The 18911-nt window shown below is 36.0% G+C and overlaps 4 protein-coding genes across 22 annotated transcripts; 3 read left to right on the forward strand and 1 right to left on the reverse strand.

Moving 5' to 3' along the window:
* Positions 1–64: 64 nt before the first annotated feature.
* LOC111806843 (3-epi-6-deoxocathasterone 23-monooxygenase CYP90D1-like) lies at positions 65–6692 on the forward strand. 4 transcript variants are annotated; one of them, XM_087129101.1, is made up of 10 exons: positions 65–206; positions 1854–2000; positions 2071–2134; positions 2249–2395; positions 3265–3414; positions 3499–3750; positions 4461–4550; positions 4643–4828; positions 5795–5916; positions 6099–6692. In XM_087129101.1, the coding sequence occupies exons 1-10, from the start codon at positions 181–183 to the stop codon at positions 6190–6192; spliced, it is 1278 nt and encodes a 425-aa protein (XP_086985227.1). In that variant the 5' UTR covers positions 65–180; the 3' UTR covers positions 6193–6692. The 4 variants fall into 4 exon arrangements, with proteins under 4 accessions (XP_086985227.1, XP_086985225.1, XP_086985226.1 ...); XM_087129099.1 differs by having other exon boundaries at positions 1616–2000; positions 2071–2395; XM_087129100.1 differs by having other exon boundaries at positions 2071–2395.
* Positions 6693–7315: 623 nt separating this feature from the next.
* On the forward strand, positions 7316–8126 carry LOC147790013 (PRA1 family protein F3-like). Its single transcript, XM_087129103.1, has one exon. It carries the CDS (start codon positions 7487–7489, stop codon positions 8069–8071), a length of 585 nt encoding a protein of 194 aa, XP_086985229.1. The 5' UTR covers positions 7316–7486; the 3' UTR covers positions 8072–8126.
* Positions 8127–9265: 1139 nt separating this feature from the next.
* Positions 9266–12253, forward strand: LOC147790014 (uncharacterized). 16 transcript variants are annotated; one of them, XM_087128890.1, is made up of 7 exons: positions 9266–9602; positions 9781–9823; positions 9938–9980; positions 10353–10441; positions 10865–11102; positions 11569–11702; positions 11773–12253. In XM_087128890.1, exons 1-5 carry the CDS (start codon positions 9551–9553, stop codon positions 10944–10946), a joined length of 309 nt encoding a protein of 102 aa, XP_086985016.1. In that variant the 5' UTR covers positions 9266–9550; the 3' UTR covers positions 10947–11102; positions 11569–11702; positions 11773–12253. The 16 variants fall into 16 exon arrangements, 7 of the variants coding, with proteins under 7 accessions (XP_086985016.1, XP_086985017.1, XP_086985018.1 ...); XM_087128891.1 differs by having other exon boundaries at positions 9267–9602; positions 9935–9957; XM_087128892.1 differs by having other exon boundaries at positions 9268–9602; positions 9935–9957; positions 10865–11050.
* Positions 12254–14419: 2166 nt separating this feature from the next.
* On the reverse strand, positions 14420–15759 carry PEPC1 (Pyridoxal phosphate phosphatase-related protein). Its single transcript, XM_023692340.2, has 4 exons — positions 15545–15759; positions 15344–15465; positions 15025–15226; positions 14420–14932 (listed from the first exon to the last, which is right to left on the reverse strand). The coding sequence occupies exons 1-4, from the start codon at positions 15680–15682 to the stop codon at positions 14570–14572; spliced, it is 825 nt and encodes a 274-aa protein (XP_023548108.1). The 5' UTR covers positions 15683–15759; the 3' UTR covers positions 14420–14569.
* Positions 15760–18911: the final 3152 nt, after the last annotated feature.

Consider the following 18911-nt stretch of genomic DNA (forward strand, 5'->3'; position numbering starts at 1 on the left):
GAAAGAATAGGCAGCCCTTTTGGTGTCTGTGTTTGCCTTTAGTGTAGGTTCTGTAGGTTGTATGAGGAGAAGCGTCCACTTTATTAGAACCCAAGTTGAGAGAAAAAGCCAAGGGAACAACATATGCAACTTGAAGAGTTCACGTGGGCAGAATGAAATAATGCACCATCTTCTTCCCAAATGGATTTGGACTTATCCAATGTGTGGTGAGATTTCTCTATCTGCATGCATAAACCTCCAAAACCCAAACTGAATGCAACTTCCAATGGGTCAAGTTTTTGGTTCTCTTTTTGGAATATTTTAGTCTTTCTATATAGTCTGTCATAAGCTCCTTCCAATGTACCTACTGTAGGCTCCATGCTTCAAAAAGAATCAGGGGGTTAATGAAATGATGCTGTTAAATAAACAAGCCACCCCTTTAAAGCAAAATGGCTATCGAAAAGCGGGTCTTTCCTCTTCTAACGGTGGTGGGTTTGAGCTATTACAAAAAAACGCGTCAACTAGGAAGAGGTTTCCGCACCCCTATAAGGAATACTTCGTTTCCCTTTCCAACTGATGTGGGATCTCACAATCTACCCCCGTTTGTAACTATTGTGAGATCTCATATCTGTTGGAGAGGGAAACGAAACATTCCTTATAAGGGTGTGGAAACTTCTCCCTAGTAGACGCGTTTTAAAGCTGTGAGGTTGATGGCCATATGTAACGGACCAAAGCGGACAATATATACTTGTAGTGGGCTAGGGCCGTTACAAATGGTATTAGAGCCAAACACAAAGTGGTGTGTCGACGAGGACGTTGAGTCCCCAAGGGGGGTGGATTGTGAGACCTAGAACGAAACTTTCCTTAAAAGGGTGTGGAAACATCTCTCTAACAAACGTATTTTTGAACTGTGAGACTAACAGCGATATATAATAGGTCAAAACGGATAATATCTACTAGCGGTGGAATTAAACACAGAGTCCAAGAGTGAAGAGAGATTCTTGGAAGTGTAAATGTGCAACAAAAAGAGATGGGCTTAAAATATATTCCCTCCTTTTTCTAATCTTTTGTGAAAGAAACAACCATTTCCCATCCCCCAACAAATGGTAATAAAATACAAAGAAATGGGTTTTGAAGTGAATGAAAAAGGGTATCAGACGTGCATCAGTACCTAACAAACTGAGAATCAACCATGCCCTCACTTGAAAGGCAGCCCTTGTTGCTATCTGCAGTAAGTACTTGCATTTGTATAATGAGAATGAACTGTGGATGGGACAGAAGACTAAAAAGGAGAGGGGTTTTCTAGGCGTAGGAGGACAAAAGTTGAGTGTAGGGGATGATGATGATGATGAGAGAATGTGGTGTGGTTGGAGTCAATTGATTCTTGCATGAGGCTGCCCAGCTAACACCTTTCATTTGGTGCTATAATCATATAGCTGTGGGGACTAACTACAAACCTTATTTAATTCCCTCTTTAAACTCTTAATCATTGTTCTAAATCTAAATCAATAAAAGCTTCATTTCTAGTCATTGATTGCTTTAGAATACAATCATTATCTGTTCATTAAACAATTCCTTGTATTTAGACTCATGAATTGATATGAACTGATATGAACTGATATCCATGTCATTTTAGCTCTCTGTCTTTCTCTGCTGCACGCGTGCACATACACATGGAAACTCATTCTTCAATCATTTGAATGTGAAAAGATGTGGTCAGAGCTGTGGTGATGATGGTTAACCATATTTAAGAGAACCACACACAGAAAAGCCTGGCAGGCAGGGCGGCAGAGCAAATCTTTGTCCAAAATGGACAGTTTCTGGGATGTTTTGGTACTGACAGCCATTTTTTTGACCATCATTCTTCTCTATAGGAACTGCTTTAGCCTTCTCAGATCAAAGCTCTGCAGCCACCTCCCTTTGGGTTCTCTTGGCTGGCCTTTCATTGGTGAGACGCTCGAGTTCATCGCTTGCGCTTATTCGGACCGCCCTGAAGCCTTCATGGACAAGCGTCGTCGCCTGTAAGTTATCTGCAAAAACCAAATGATGCTTGGTTTCTCTTATGAATGGAGGGTTCATTTTTGTACGCAGGTATGGGAAGGTGTTCAAGTCACATGTTTTTGGAAGTCCTACCATTGTTTCTACTGATGCAGAAGTTAGTAAGTTCATTCTGCAAAGTGATGCCAAGGCTTTTGTACCGTGTTATCCCAAATCTTTGACGGAATTGATGGGGAAATCTTCTATTTTGCTGATAAATGGGAGCTTGCAGAAGAGGATTCATGGTCTTGTAGGAGCTTTCTTCAAGTCTTCATATCTCAAAGCTCAAATAACTAAGGATATGGAGTGTTATGTCAAATTAGCTATGGCGAATTGGAGTGAGAACAGTCCTGTTTACCTTCAAGATGAAACCAAAAATGTCAGCTCTCTCTCTCTCTCCCTCTCTCCCTCTTTACCTGATTTGAGTGAATCATTCATGTCTAAATAACCCTTTCGAGCTTCCCCTTAAGGTTTTGTTTTAAAACGCGTATGCTAGGGAGAGGTTTCCACACCCTTATAAAGAATGTTTCGTTCTACTCCCCAACCGATGTGGGATCTCACAATCCACCCCCTTCGAGGCTTAGCGTCCTTGCTGGGATTCGTTCCCTTCTCCAATCGATGTGGGACCTCCCCAATCCACCTCCTTTGGGTCTCAGTGTCCACCCCTCTTCAGGGCTCAGCCTCCTCACTGGCACATTGCTTAGTGTCTAGCTCTGATACTATTTGTAACAACTCAAGCTCACCGCTAGTAGTTATTGTCCTCTTTACGCGTCTATTAGGGAGAGGTTTCTACACCCTTATAAAAAATGGTTCGTTCTCCTCCCTAACCGATGTGGGATCTCATAATCCACCCCCCTTCAGCGCCCAGCGTTCTCGGCACTCGTTCCCTTCTCCAATCGATGTGGCACTTCCTCAATCCACCCCCTTTTGAGTCTAGCGTCCTTGCTGGTACACTGCCTCATATCCACCTCTTTCAGGGCTCAACCTCCTCGCAGGCACATTGTCCAGTGTCTGGCTCTAATAACATTTGCAACAACCCAAGCCCACCTCTAGCAAATATTGTCCTCTTTACGCGTCTGCTAGGGATAGGTTTCTACACCCTTACAAAGAATGCTTCGTTCTCCTCCCCAACCAGGGATCTCACAATTATGTTCAAATCATATTATCCAAAGAATTTACCTATGTAATCATTTTTAGCTATCATTTTCCTGTTCATAAAGTTACTAAATGAACTCCTTTTGTCTCCAGATTTCCTTTCAAGTATTAGTAAAGATATTGATTAGTTTAAATCCTGGTCAAAGGATGGAGTTTGTCAAGCAACAGTTCCAAGAATTCATCGCTGGGCTTATGGCTTTGCCAGTGAACATACCAGGCAGCAGGCTTTACCAATCGTTGCAGGCAAGTTGGATAGTAAAAGCTTTACCATCTTCCTTCACTATCACCATTTTCCTGATGGAGCTTCCTTTTATGCTTGAATTACAGGCCAAAAGGGCCATGGTTAAATTAGTTAAGAAGATCATACAAGAAAGAAGAAGCTGTGGAAGTTCCCCTGTGGCTGTCCCACAAGATGTCATGGAAGTTTTGCTCAAAGATGAAAGTGAGCTACTAACAGATGATCTTATAGCAGAGAACATGATTGATATGATGATTCCTGGGGAAGATTCAGTGCCAATCTTGATGACTCTTGCAGTAAAGTACCTCTCGGATTGCCCCGAGGCACTTCAACAGTTAACGGTACGCTACGTTCTTAACAACTCTCGATCTTTTTGGTTCGAACCACTTCGAAAGAAAATATCCTTACTTTCCTTTCCATTTTAACAGTGTCCCTATCAGCCATGTCCCTTGTAAGTTAAATTATGAAAAGTTCCTTAGAACTTTCCGTTCTTTCAAAAGTTGCAATATTACCTTTGATATTTCATAAACGTTTTAAAACTACCCTGAGAGTAGAATCCATTAGAATAGTGGGAAAGTGACCCAAAATAGACACTACGTAACAGCTCAAGCCTCACAATCCACCTCCTTGGAGGCCCAACGTTCTTGCTGACATACCGCTCGGTGTCTGACTCTGATACCATTTGTAACAGCTCAAGCCCACCACTAGTAGATATTGTCTGCTTTGGCCCGTTACGTATCACTGTCAGCCTCACGATTTTATCATATCGGTTGGAGAGGAGAACAAAGCATTCCTTATAAGGGTGTGGAAACCTCTCTCTAGTAGATGCGTTTTATAACCGTGAGGCTGACAGCAATACGTAACGGACCAAAGCGGACAATATCTATTAGCGGTGGGTTGGACTGTTACAAATTATGACCCGAGCACCGCCAACTAAGTTAACTGCATAGATTATTGTGTATCAGTAGCAGTTTAGTGTAAAGAAAATGCTGCTGTTCTTTGAGTTGTTTGATTAGTTGTTAAACCATATGGGTGCTTGAACTGATATCAGGAGGAAAACTTGAAGATGAAAAGGCTGAAAGAGCAGGCAGGAGAGGCATTGCATTGGAGCGATTACCTATCAATGCCATTTACACAGAATGTAATGCATTAAGCTTTTGATGAACTAGAAAGAAAAGGGTAGTTTAGTTGCAGTATGAATGAACACTTTGAGTCATGGTTTGATTTGAACAGGTGATCACAGAGACACTAAGGATGGGAAACATCATAATTGGTGTCATGAGGAAGGCCATGAAAGACATGAACATAAAAGGATATCTAATACCCAAAGGCTGGTCGGTGCTTACTTACTTTAGATCCGTTCATCTTGATGACAGTCACTATCACTGCCCTTACAAGTTCAATCCATGGAGGTGGCAAGTAAGAATCGAAACCGAAACGTCTCTTTATTCTAATCGTTTCTAAATTTGTGCTCAAATGAGGATCTGTGAGATCTCACGTCGGTTGGAGAGGGGAATGAATTATTGTTTATAAGGGTGTGGAAACCTCTGTTTAGTAGACGCGTTTTAAAACCTTAAAGGGAAGTCTTTGAAGAGAAAGCTCAGAGAGGACAATATCTGCTAGTGGTGGGCTTGAGCTATTACACATGGTATCAGTGTTAGACACTAGGTGGTGTGCTAGCGAGGACGTTGGGCCCCCAAAAGGGGTGGATTGTGAGATCCCACATCGGTTAGAGAAGGGAACGAAGCATTTCTTATAAGGGTGTAGAAACCTCTCCCTAGCAGACATGTTTTAAAATCTTGAGGGGAAGCCCTTGAAGGGAAAGCTTAAAGAGGACGATATCTGCTAGCGGTGGGCTTGGGCTATTACAAGTGGTATTAGAGCCAGATATCAGGCGGTGTGCCAGCGAGGACGCTGGGACCCAAGGGGGGTGGATTGTGAAATCCCCCATCGGTTGGAGAGGGGAACGAAACATTTCTTATAAGGGTGTACAAATCTCTCCCTAGAAGACACATTTTAAAATCTCTAGGGGAAGCCCTTAAAGGGAAGCCCAAAGAAGACGATATCTGCTAGCGGTGGGCTTGGGCTATTACAAATAGTATCAAAGTCAGATACCGGGTAGTGTGCCAACGAGGACGCTGGACACCCAAGGGGGGTGGATTGTGAGATCTCACATCGGTTGGAGAGGGGAACGAAGCGTTCCTTATAAAGGTGTGGAAACCTCTCCCTAGCAAATGCACTTTAAAACCTTGAGGGGAAGCCCGGGAAGGAAAAGTCTAAAGAAGACAATATCCGCTAGCGATGGGCTTAGGCTTGGGCTGTTATACATACCAAAAACTTTATTTTGAAAAACCATGTCTCCCTGACGGCTCTGTGGTTTAACAGGACAGAGACTTGAGTAGTTGTAATTTCACTCCTTTTGGAGGTGGACAAAGACTATGCCCTGGACTTGACTTAGCCAGGCTTGAAGCTTCCATCTTCCTTCACCACTTCGTCACTCGCTTCAGGTACCTCGCTCGTTACATCACTTTCCCATCTCAACTCATTCACGACATTTCTAAGTGCTTAAAAAAACGTTTTTAAACACTTGAAAAGTCATTCTAAGTAGGTCCCATGTTTCGTTTTCTTTCATTACGCTCGTAGCAGCTGACTCTACTAAAACTAACCCCATAAATGGTACATTACACAGATGGGTAGCTGAGGAAGATAGAATCATAAACTTCCCCACAGTGAGGATGAAGAACAGGATGCCAGTTTGGGTGAAGAAAAGAAAGGACCCATGACAATGGCTAGGGGAGCTGCCTTTTTAGCTAAACAAAGCACAAGCTCAATTAACTTCACCAATTACATAACAACCAAGAAGAAAAACAGTTCGAACGCCCGTTGTGACTGATAAAAAGTATCACTCAACACGGTTCGTAGTTTACGTGCGTGCTTGTTACTGATTGTAAATGACGTGTGTGTAGGGTGTACCTATTTGAACTGATAGTAGCCCGTCTTAACAAGTAATGTTAATATAGTACTTTTAGCAGAATAGTAACCACGAACGTGAAAACATAGAGAATGCAGAATTCAGAAGCAATAACATCGCCCACACCTAGTGGATGATCTTCAAACGAGATTGAAACAAGAATTTCTCGAGAATCCTACAAGATCCATTCATTCTTTATGGCAATCTATGCCTTTGAACACGAGAAGCTAGATCATGGACAACTAAATTGTCTCGTGTTTGAATGTTTTTAAAATCATATTTTAGTGGGAGAGAAGGTTTCTTCCATCGTAATTTATTTTTTTATGTTTGTGTAATAGTAATGATATTTGAAAGAGAGATCATTATGTAATATTAAAATTATCATAATAACAATTTTTTTAAAATTCTTTTTGTCCTTTTGAAAAATATTTAAAATATAATTTTATTAAATATAAAATTTATATTTATATTTAATAGAGCAAATAAAGTTTAAAAATTTACCAAATATATTATATACTATTTTAAAAGTCAGATTAAATAGATAAAATTTAAAGATTAAAATTATAATTTTTTAAGTTATCTCTTAATATAGTAAATTATCTAAAAAAATATTCTTATATTTTAAAAAATTTAAATGATCCTAATTAAAAAAATATATACTATTAGGTTTTTTTTTTTAATGGAAACTAAAAGTTTCATAAATATTTTAAACTTTTTTTATTAATTTCAAAAATACCTTTAAATTTTTTAAAAAAATTAAATAAAATATTTATGAACTTTAAAAAAAATATATATTAAAAGTTTAGAGATAATCTATTTTTAAACTCGAGTATTTTTAAATAAAAAATTAATAATTTTCATTAAAAAAAAAAAAAAAAAAAAAAAAAAAAAAAAAAACTCATTATTATTTATTGTCATTCGTACCCCCAACATTTTATTGTTATTCCTAATTTACCCAAACAATCAGACAAATCCAGTTCTTAGGTTCCAACTACTCACCGACGAACCCTTTCATCCGTCGGTCACGAGTTCCGCGACCTTTCTCCTTCCTCTCCGTCGTCTTCCCCTAATATCCTCTCCAAATTGCCGGAATCTCCGCCGCTCCGATGACCACCTACGGTACAATCCCCACCTCCGCCGCTCCCGGAACCTCCTCCAACCTCGAATTCTTCTCCCGCGGTAAACAGCGTCTCGAAGCCGGTTTCGCCACTCGTGCTCCATGGAGGCTCATGTTCGATTTCCACTCCTTCACTCTCCCTTTCAACTTCCGCGACACTTTCTCTCGCGTCAAAACCAACATTGCCTACTTCCGTATGAATTATGCAATCATCGTCCTCTTCATCCTCTTCTTGAGCCTCCTGTGGCATCCGATCTCCCTCATAGTCTTCACCGCCATGCTTGCCGTTTGGTTGTTCCTCTACTTCCTTCGCGACGAGCCTCTGATCCTCCTCGGCCGTTTGATTGACGATCGAGTGGTTTTGGCTGTGCTGTCAGTGTTCACACTTGTGTTCTTGTTTCTGACCAACGCGACGCTCAATATCCTGTTGTCGATTCTGATCGGCGCTGTGCTGGTGCTGATCCACGCCGCTGTGAGGAAGACGGATGATCTGTTCTTGGATGAAGAAGCTACAGCAGTCTTCACCGTCGGTTCGCGTGCTCCTGGATCTTCAATTTCCGGTTATTCACCGTAATGTTTAATTTGATTTCATCAATCATTTCGAATGAAATTAGTAGTTTCTTTATTCATCTTTTTTTCTAGTTTTGAGTTCGTTCAATCATCTTCTACGGAATCCATCATCCAATAGAGGAAAAATTCATTAGTCTTGAAGTCGAAGAGAATTGGATTTTCTCTCATTCAAGCAGAATTTGGGGATTTGATCTCCACTAGAACCACCTCGAAATCGATTTAGGGTTTCTTTTTTAGTGAATGAGATGGAACTAGAAACAAACAACGCTCGAAATCATTTTTAGAAAATTTCAATAATTACCTTTCAACTTACGAACACTTCATATACATAAATTTCTTTGCAACTTCGTCAAATTGAACACGAAAATTTGATAATCGTTTCAGTTTTTTCAGATTCTCTGTATTCAATGTGGAAAATAGTATGATGTTCTCTATGTCTAGGTTAGGTAGTCCCATCTCATAGACACTCGTATCATAGACACTCGTAACTATCCATATAATGTTATTCGTTCTTACTCTACTCGTTAGGGGTGAGCATCGATCGATAAGTGTCAATTTTAGGCACAATTGACACTAGAAAACCGACCTATCAATTTTAATCAGTTGGTAGTTGACGGTTTTATAGTCATATATGTCCGAGTCAATGTAACATTTGTTGGACTAACTTGTCAATTTGTCTCACAAAGAGAAGATTCGACGTATATCAAAATTTATTCTACATCAGAACCGTCCAGGTCGATCTCGGCTACATATACCAACCCCATGGCCCAAGAGGGCCCTCGTGGGCGTCGACCATCGTACGAAGAGAGCTAGCTCATCATGGTCAGGGTCGATTTCCATTGTTGGTTATGCAGGCTTGATGCATCCCAAGAATCTCGATGAGTTCAACCTCGAATTTGATGTATATCAAAATTTATTCTACATCAGAATCGTCCAGGTCGATCTTGGCTACATATACTAAACCCATGGCCCAAGAGAGCCCTCGTGGGCGTCGACCATCGTACGAAGAGAGCTAGCTCATCAAGGTCGGTTTCCATTATTGGTTATGCAGGCTCGATGCATCCCAAGAATCTCGATGAGTTCAACCTCTTGTTACGTTATGAAATATTTAGATGACATTCATAGGATGAAAAAAAAAAAAAAAAAAAAAAAAAACTCTACTTGATTTAAATGTGACATCAATGATTTAAAATTCTTATTAAATCCAAAACCAATATTTTAATACTTTTAAATTATAAAAATAGACCGTTCTCGAATCATAACGAAACACAAAAACACAGCGGAGAGGAATTTTTACCCACTTGAACATGATAAACCCAGTCGGACCTTTTCACACTCCGCCGTGCTCGGAGTACATCTGCCCCGATCTCCACCATTCTCCACCGTGAATTCCATTGGCATTTCGCCGAATGCTCACCAGCCTAACGATCCTTACTACATCTATAATCTACCGACGCGCTCTTCATCTCCGGTCTCCCTGACGATGTCAAGGCTCGCGAGATTCACAACCTTTTCCGCCGCCTGCCGGGATTCAAGTACTTTTCATGTTCACACCTGTCTTTTCTCTTATTCATTATGCAGATTTGTATTATCTCTTCGCTTCTAATTTTTTCATCTCTCAATGTGTTGTCTACATTTTTCTTGCATATTTTCTGCATCACAATCTGAATTTTGGGGCTCATGTGCATATTTGATGTTTTGCTATACATTCAGGAGGCAGTGAACTGGACGAACCATCAAAAAAAGCTGAACAAAGGTTCGAAAAGCAATAAATAAAAGTTTAATTACTCTCAAACATAATATTAGAAGATGTAGCATCGCTGGGAGGTTGAGTATTTTGTTTGTTGTTCTTGTCTGAAATATGCAGCAGTGAGGCTTTGATGGCTCCTGGTAATGCTCTACCTGCTCCATATGTACGTCAATCTATCTTCCCTGTTAGGTTCTAGGAAAAATCTGTATCAGAATGCAATCTATTTTTGTATTATCATAAAATTGAATATTTCTGCTGCTTAGCTGGTAGTCTAATCTGATCCACATCGGTTTGCCTTTTGCCAATTCTATATGAAGTTTATTATTTTTGAATCTTAGTGTTTGCCCAGGAATGAATTAGGTGATTAGTGTTCTGTAGAAAATTGTTCGATACTAATTTCGAAGTTGTGATTTTGTAAACATGTTCTGCTTTCCAACGAGTGATAGCCTGTTATTAGTGTTTGACCATGTGATATGATATGGTTTGCTTTAATTTATGTTTGATTATCGCTCGCACCCTTCTCCAATCGATGTAGGCCACCCCAATCGGCCAGCGTCCTTGTTGGCACACCGCCTCATGTCCACCCCTCTTTGGGACTCAGCCTTCTCGCTGGCACATAGCCCGGTGTTTGGCTCTGATACTATTTGTAACAGCACAAGCCCACCACTAGCTGATATTGTCCTCTTTAGGCTTCCTCTCAACGTTTTTAAAACGCGTCTACTAAGGAGAGGTTTCCACACCCTTACAAAGAATGCTTCGTTCTCCTCCCATCCGATGCGAGATCTCACATAAGATATCTAATCTACTATATTATTGAGAATCAATCCTGCTTTCAATATTATTTTCTTGTTTTTTTCTCTTTATTAAAACATCATCTATGATGGAGGACCCCGTTTCAGAAGAAATCTCCACTATTCTAACTATTCAAATGAAACACTTCAAACGTTCTCATGTAGAAAGAACACAAGTAGTAGCCTTCTTATATCCTTAAAGAGTAATGAGGTCCATATTGAATATGCCTTCATTTACCTGGTTTTCTTGTTCCAGGATATTGAACAAGCTAGCACGGTTATGGAGGAGCTTCAGGGCAGCATGTTACCATCGTTGGACTGAGGCGGCATACATATAGAGTATTTCTACTTAAGTTAACTGATTGATCTTGCATGTTCTTAATTTACAGGTATGCATGGTCTAAAATGAGGAAGATTTTGTTGAAAAGCGTTCATTACTTCGGTAGGGACTCCGTTCGCTGCTGCCCTGAACTTTTATTGCATTGATCAGGCTGGTATCTCTTCAAATGCTTGCAAACTACACATCATATCACTGCCTAAATAATGACAATGGATTATGTGAACTTGAAAAATCATGCGCATTTTAAGATAGTTATGCATTGTGAAGTATTGGTAGTAGTTTCTTCTTGGATTACTTTGAAGAAGGCTGTTGCTTTGCAGTAAGGTAGTTAATCTCGTAGTGGAAGTGTTAGAAGAAGCTTTCTAAACTGAAACAGGAGATGACTTTAGCTGTCTCAGGCGGTTCCTTTGAAATTTGTTTTTCAAGTACAGAGTCTATAAATAATGACATGAACACGTTAGAGTCCAATACTTGAATCGAACCCGGATGGATGGATGTTTGGGATGTCTGAGGTTATGAATGGCACATGGGCCAATTTTCAATAGTATGTCCAAGTGAGTCGATAGCCAATGACATCCCAATATTTGAGATGTCATCATGATATGTGGGCTATATTGTAGGGAACCAAGATGACAGGATGAGATCGACGTTGCATTGAGAGACCTTGGCTCCCGAGTAAAGGCATGATCAAATCAAATGACTTGGCCGGATTACTTAAAACAACAATCCATTTCAATTCGAATCGACTAATCCGGTATATTTTCCTCTCCTTTTGCTCGGCGAATAAATTTGTTTCTTTATTTTATTGGTTTTGCCTGGCTCAGTATCATAAAAGGGAATGAGGGAAGTTATGTAAAAGTAACGGGAAGAATTGCTCAGATACCAGTAAGCGAGGCTTATTTAGGTCGTGTTATAAACGCCCTAGCTAAACCTATTGATGGCCTAGTATAGAGGCAAGTTGATTAAGTCGCAAATGATTGAACATGCACACACGGGTGACATGTGTGATCGAACAAGTTTGGATTCTGCACAAGTTGTGTTCAGTTAGGTAACACGAACCTCGCTTAAGGTTCGACGAAACCACAAAGACGGGTGAAAGATGTATATGGGGCTTGGGTTTCCCTCAAAGCTTGTCAAGATCACAGTGCCACATGGTTGAAAATGTACGATCATGACCATGACACGGGACATACACAAAGGGCATATCTGTCCAATTGGTGTTTGAACTTCTAGATTTGTGTTATACTTTTTAAAAAATTAAATATTCTCTTATAAATTAAATACGAGTTTGTTTATTATTGTTTAGTAGTTATCTATTTGACTATGTATGTAAAAAGAATTACTTGAAAGTTAGATTGTCAAAAAAAAAAAAAAAAAAAAAAAAAAGTGATTGACATAATCACTTTATAATAATTCAATATTTATAGAATCATTTTTAATCTTTTCCTTTAAAAAAGAACCATATTCAAAATTATTATCTTCTAGTTAACTTTAACCCTTTTTTTTTATTATTTATTTAAAATTTAAATTAATAAAAACAACTTTTTCTTCTTTTTAAAATAATGGAGGAGACTAAAAATTTAGAAAAAGAAATAGATAAATCCAACTCAATGTTTAAAAGCTTAAATTTGTATAATAAAACATATCATTTTTTATTAAAGTTTAATGTGTGACATTTTTGGTATAAATTGAGTATAGGTTACAAATAATATTAAACTACAAGTTTTACTAGTTTAATCGAGTTAATTGAAATATAGTTTAGTGAAGAAATACGTCAAAAATATTAGAAAACTTTTTAAAGTTTAAAATATTAAATAAACACAAACTTTAAAATTTAAATTCTTTTTCTTTTTTATATCAATTTTTTTATTAAACTCGCAGCCAACCACATGGCACTACTATGTGGTGCCACGCGTCGAGCAAGTTTTTTTTTTCTCTCTTTACATTTTATTGATTCATTTATTCTACTTTTATTTTAGCATTTTATATGTCTACGTTACAAAAATAAAATCTTTGACTATATCAATTTTATTTTTATTTTTATTATTTTCTTTTTCTCACCTCCACAGTACCAATTTTTTTTTTTTTTAAATTAATCAATTAAGAATAGAAAGTTTAAATAAAAATTACTTTTCACCACTTAAAAGCTATCCAAAATTTTAATTTTAATTTACAATATTTATTTTTTTTTCTTTTCTGATTCACAAATTATTATTTTTCAACTAACCAATTAAAAATTGAAAGTTTAAAATAACCATCTGAGAAATATGTTTCCTAACTTAATTTTAAAAAAAAATTAATCGGACAATATCGATTATATTTTTATTTTATAATATTATTATTTTTTTATCTCTACAATTTAGTTGAAATTTAAGAGTTTTAAGATAATCACGCAGGAAAGAAAAAGTGTATTTTAAAATATAAATATTCTTTAAATTAAAATATATAGGTATATAATGAAAAGAAAGATAAAAGAATTAAAAAAAAAACGTGAAAAACGTAAGTGCTTTCACGTGTCTCAAGTTGGTAGGAGTTTTCGTGAATTGGGTTCGGTTGGGTTGGATTGAAATATTCTTTACATCCAACCTAATTATTCTCGTAAATTTTTTTTGACATAAACAATATTTATTAAACAATGAACTTGACTCAATCCTATCTAATTAGTTATTTTAACTAAGATTTTCGATTTATTTGGTGAAAATACTTTTAAATAATTAAAAATTATTTTTAGTTGAATATTATATAATTATAAAATATACGTATATATTTATATTATAAATATAAATGTATTTTTTTTAAAATCAATAAAATTAAATTAAATAAAGTAATGGATTCTGTTGATTGATCTAATGAAAGTGGTGTTCGATTAAACAATATTTATTAAACAATGACAAAATATCTATTTATTTATTTTTAAATATTTAACTAAGATTTCAATTTATTTATTGAGTGAAAATACCTTTTAAATAATTAAAAATTATTTTTAGTTGAATATTAGATAATCAAAAAAATAATTATAAAATATATGTATATATATATTTATATTATAAATAAAAATGTATTTTTAAAAATTAACAATAAAATAAAATTAAATAAAGTAATGGATTCCTTTGGATCGATCTAATGAGAATGGTGTTCGATTAAACAATATTTATTAAACAATGACATAAAATATCTATTTATTTATTTTTAAATATTTAACTAAGATTTCGATTTATCGGGTGAAATTGCCTTTTAAATAATTAAAAAATAATTTTAGTTAAATATTATATAATCAAAAAAAATAATTATAAAATATAGGTATATATAATTATATTATAAATAAAAATGTATTTTTAAAAATTAACAATAAAATCAAATTAGCCCAATTATGAACGAACTCAATTCAAACTAAAGTAATGGATTCTGTTGGATTGATCTAATTTCTTTTTGTAAATTACTGATCAATTTTAGTATTAAATAAAATAGATGTCGCAAAGACTGAATTGGCGTTTGCCAAAATTGAGCCCTCAATACATAATTTTCACTAGATGGTATCAAAGAAAGAAAGAAAGAAAGAAAAAAAAAAGTAGTTCAGCAGATAGTGTGATCGGTTAAAGAAATTGCGTTTTGCTATAGAATTCAATTGGCCACCATTGCTGGTTTGTGTGTGGGCGAAGGCAGGGCCTCGTATGCAGGAACGGCCATATTTTGAGACGACAAGAACTGAGCATTTTCCGCCATGGAAATGGTGTTGATTAAGCTCAACAAGATATTCGCAAACTCTTCTCCATCGCTCCATTCGTGGATTTCTGCTTTAATCAGAAGTGGATTTTGGCTAATTAAGTCCCACAGTGGAAAATTCTTCCTCGGCATCAGAAAATCCCCTTCTCCAAGCTTCAAACTAGGGCAGTAGTCGCCACTTCCATCTCCTAAATAGATGAATTTCTTCTTCTTCTTCCCTTCTGACATTAACGACGATTGAATCCTCTCCATAACTATGCCCTAATTTTGCGAAGGAAAATCTCTCAGCATATACGAAATTGATTGATTCGGATTTGATCATACACAGTTCTGCAAATATAGAGATACAGTACCTTGCACATGTTAGGAGGGCAGAGATTGCATCCGTGAGAGGATTTGTGGAAATCGTGGATAGGAAAAATCCTCAGCCTTCCTTCTTCATCGACGAAACCTGGATTCGTATTGATTTCGGAGAAGCATTCTCTTATTCCGAGATGATTCAAAATCGTCTCGATGAAAAACATATTCGCATCACTCACAATCCTCAAATCACATCTGAAAAACAGAAACACACACAGAACACAAAATCTCAGCCGCTATAACTCAATGAGAGATAAAAACATAAACAAAAAAGGAAAAAGAGAAACAGATAGAGATTCTACGATTCTTTACCCTATGGCGTGAGCGGCTCTAATGGCAGGAACAACGTCGGGATGAATCGGAGCGCGTTTGAGGACCTCAGCAATTTCATCAATGGTTCTTCCTTGTGCATGGAGCTCCATCATCATCCGATCCTGAAATCCACAACATAAATCTCTACTCCACTACCGAAAATACAAAAAAGAACGAACACAAACAGAAAAAATACACTACCATGAGAGAGTTCCATGGCATCGTAGGGAGGAGTTCGTTGAACAAATCGGTGGCACCGAGTTCATCCACCACCCAATTATCACTATCCAAGTCGATGATCGTCTTATCGAAGTCAAAAACAACGACGATTCCAGCCATTTTAGTCTCAGAAAATTCCTGCAACTCTAAGAAACTGCTTCGTTCTTCAGAAAACGTTTGTCTGATGCAGAACAGAAGGGGCAGAGGGCGGTATTTATAGTGGTTTGTGGAGGGAAACTGGAAAGAAATCAAAAGGATAGGCATGTGAGCCGTTGGATTTGAGGAGATTTGGATGGAGGGAAATCCAACGGGTGAGATAAGTGGAAAGAAATAAAAGAATAAATAATTGGAATATGAGAATATTCGAAGCAAGAAGCGCACTATCCCCTTAGCCTTATGAATCAAAGAATATTCCGTTATGAGTGCCTGTGGCTGATTCCTACTTCCTTCCCTCATTTTCGTGGCTGCTAAATAATATATTCCCTTTTATTCCTTTTGGGTGCCTTACTTTTTACTCTCTTTTATATTTTTTTAAAATACAATTTAAAAAAAAAATTATTTATTTTTATTAATTTTTCGACGTTATCTACTCTCGTGGCTTAAAATTTTTAGAGGACTTCACTTATCTATTAAATAGATAGAAATATGTCGATAAAAACATACTACGTTGGTTGGAGAGAGAAACGAAACATTCTTATAATGGTGTAGAAACACCTCTCTAGCAGACCCATTTTAAAATCCAAAAGAGGACAATATCTGCTAACATGGGCTTGAACGGTTACAAATGGTATCAGGACTAATCATCGGTGTGGTGCACTAGTTGGAGTAGGGCTAAACCCTCTCCACAATAGACATGTTTTAAAATCTCGAGGGGAAAAGGAAAACCCAAAGAGAACAATATTGGCTAGTGGTAGGCTTGGACGATTACAAAATGTATCAAAACTAGTCACTGCAGTGCATTGGTTGGAGTAGGATTATACCTTCTTCATAATAGACGCATTTTAATACTTTGAGAGGAACCCCAAAACGAAAAACTCAAAGAATGAATACTGTTAGACGAACACGACTCTCCATAATGATATAATATTGTTCACTATGAGTATAAGCTCTCATGGGTTTTCTTTGGGCTTCCCCAAGAGGCCTCACACCGGGGAGAGTATTATTTATTTATAAACTCATGATCATTCCCTAAATTAGCCGATGTGGGACTTTATTAATCCAACAAATACCTCTAATGATTATACGAGAGAAGTTCTAATAGCTTAGACATATCACAAATCAAATTACGTGACTTCGAAGATCAAACGAGGTACGTAGATTAGAACCTTGACTAAGTGGAGCGGATTAGAGTAATGAAGAATATTAAAATTGATTTAAGCACATGATTAAGCTACCACGTATTGGGATAATCCGCTTAACTACGTTGGTCAACAAAGAAATGCAGAGGCTTTTGGTTGTCATTAATTGAATCTTAATTGTTAATTTAGGTGCTAATTATATTTAAATCCACGCGGCTTCAACATTTATTATTATTATTATTATTATTATTATTATTATTATTTAATCAAAGCAGCGCTAATTGAAATTAAAATAAATAAATAATTATTATTTTTAATGGTTGAATTGCATATGCACGTGGCAGATTCTATTTGGAAGCTGTCGCATGTGAACTCCAAAAACGATGGGTCATTGCGCGTCTGCCATCGGTCAACCAAGTCCAACTCCGCCCACCAAGATCATTGTCTTTTTTTTTTTCTTTTTTTTCTTTTTTTTTTACCAAATTAATAATTTAAGTAGTTTGTCCTTTTCCAAATCGCCCCGTCCTCGCAGAAGAAAGGAAAAAGAATTTTATGTCCCTCTTTTCGCTCTCGGGAAAGGAAGATTAAGAAAACTCTATTGATTAGAGCTTTCTCCGAACCTCCAAAAAAAGCTTACATACCTTAAAAACCTAAATATGCACGGAAATAGAATGACCTAAAGAAAGGTTTTCGAGTCTAACGAAAAAAAACATTCATTCAAACCCATCATTTTGTCTAAAATAATATTCATATCTTTAAATTAAAAAAAATCTAATAAATATTTTTATTATTAATTTAGGATGAAAGGCTAAAAATACCTTGAATTTTAAAAAGTTTTAATAATACTCTTCGTTTAAAAAATAAAAATATATCTTTACCGTCAGTACCAGGTTTAAATAATGCCTATAAAATTTAAAAAGTAATCTTTAATCCTCTATAACTAATTATTTAAATATATTCTCATATCATATATTAAAGATATTACTAAACTCCCAGTAATAAAGAAAAAAATATTAAAGATATCTAAGATATACTTTATAACTAATTATTAAAATATATTCTCCTAATATCGTATTTTAATAGAATCTTGTTATTTTTAAAAATAGAAAGTTAATAAAAAAAATAAAAAGAGAATAAAAAGTGAAATTAAAATGGTTTGTTTTTTCTACATTTTTTTAATAAAAAGAATATATTATGGTAATCTTTATAATTTAATTAAATCTGTTTTAATATAGTCAATAGAAACCAAACAACAGGTTAATATACTAATTAAATACAAAATACTAAATTAAATAATTTAAAACTATAAGAATAAAATTTAAAATTAAAATTGTAAAGATATTGAGCATTAAATGGGCATCAAAATGGGGAGAATATGCCATTAATTGGTGATTTTAGACGCATCTCATATTCCTTGTACTATAATTTTTATTCAATTATTCTCTATTTATATTATTCTAAATTACTTTTTCTAGATATATCGTTTTAATGTTCTATTCTCTCATCTTTTTCTCGTTAAAAATAAATTAAAAAATCCAATTCTTTTTCAAATGCTTAAATTATAAGACAAGTTGAAAATTGAATAATAATAATAATAATAATTTTACTTCTACACGCTTCTTTATTTTCATGTGTGAATTATGTGACAAAATAAATAATTGGTCACTAATTTTTTTTTATAAAACTATTAAAAATAAAATATTATTATTTAATTATTCAACGGTTGACGCCACTTACTTTTCTATTAACGGCACTCACAGATCGAACTTAACTGTGACATGTAAGATTTAGGCATGTAAATTTTCATGCGCTCAAAACCGTGGTAGAGAAGATGGCTTTGAGGCTACCCAAAATTATACACTTGAACGAACTATATGGAAGTTGCCTAGTCTCCAAACAAGCAAGATTGTCGTTTCCGGCTCAAACCAATTTTTGTGTTGAGCGATCAATGCAATTGGTGCATGCAGATTTATGTAGTCCGATCAATCCATCGTCGATTGCTGATAATAAGTATTTTCCTCTGATTTATTGACACGTTAAATATGAGTGTA

This window comes from Cucurbita pepo, chromosome 12 (assembly GCF_057944985.1).
Source record: "Cucurbita pepo subsp. pepo isolate OVF chromosome 12, ASM5794498v1, whole genome shotgun sequence".
Lineage (NCBI taxonomy): Eukaryota > Viridiplantae > Streptophyta > Magnoliopsida > Cucurbitales > Cucurbitaceae > Cucurbita > Cucurbita pepo.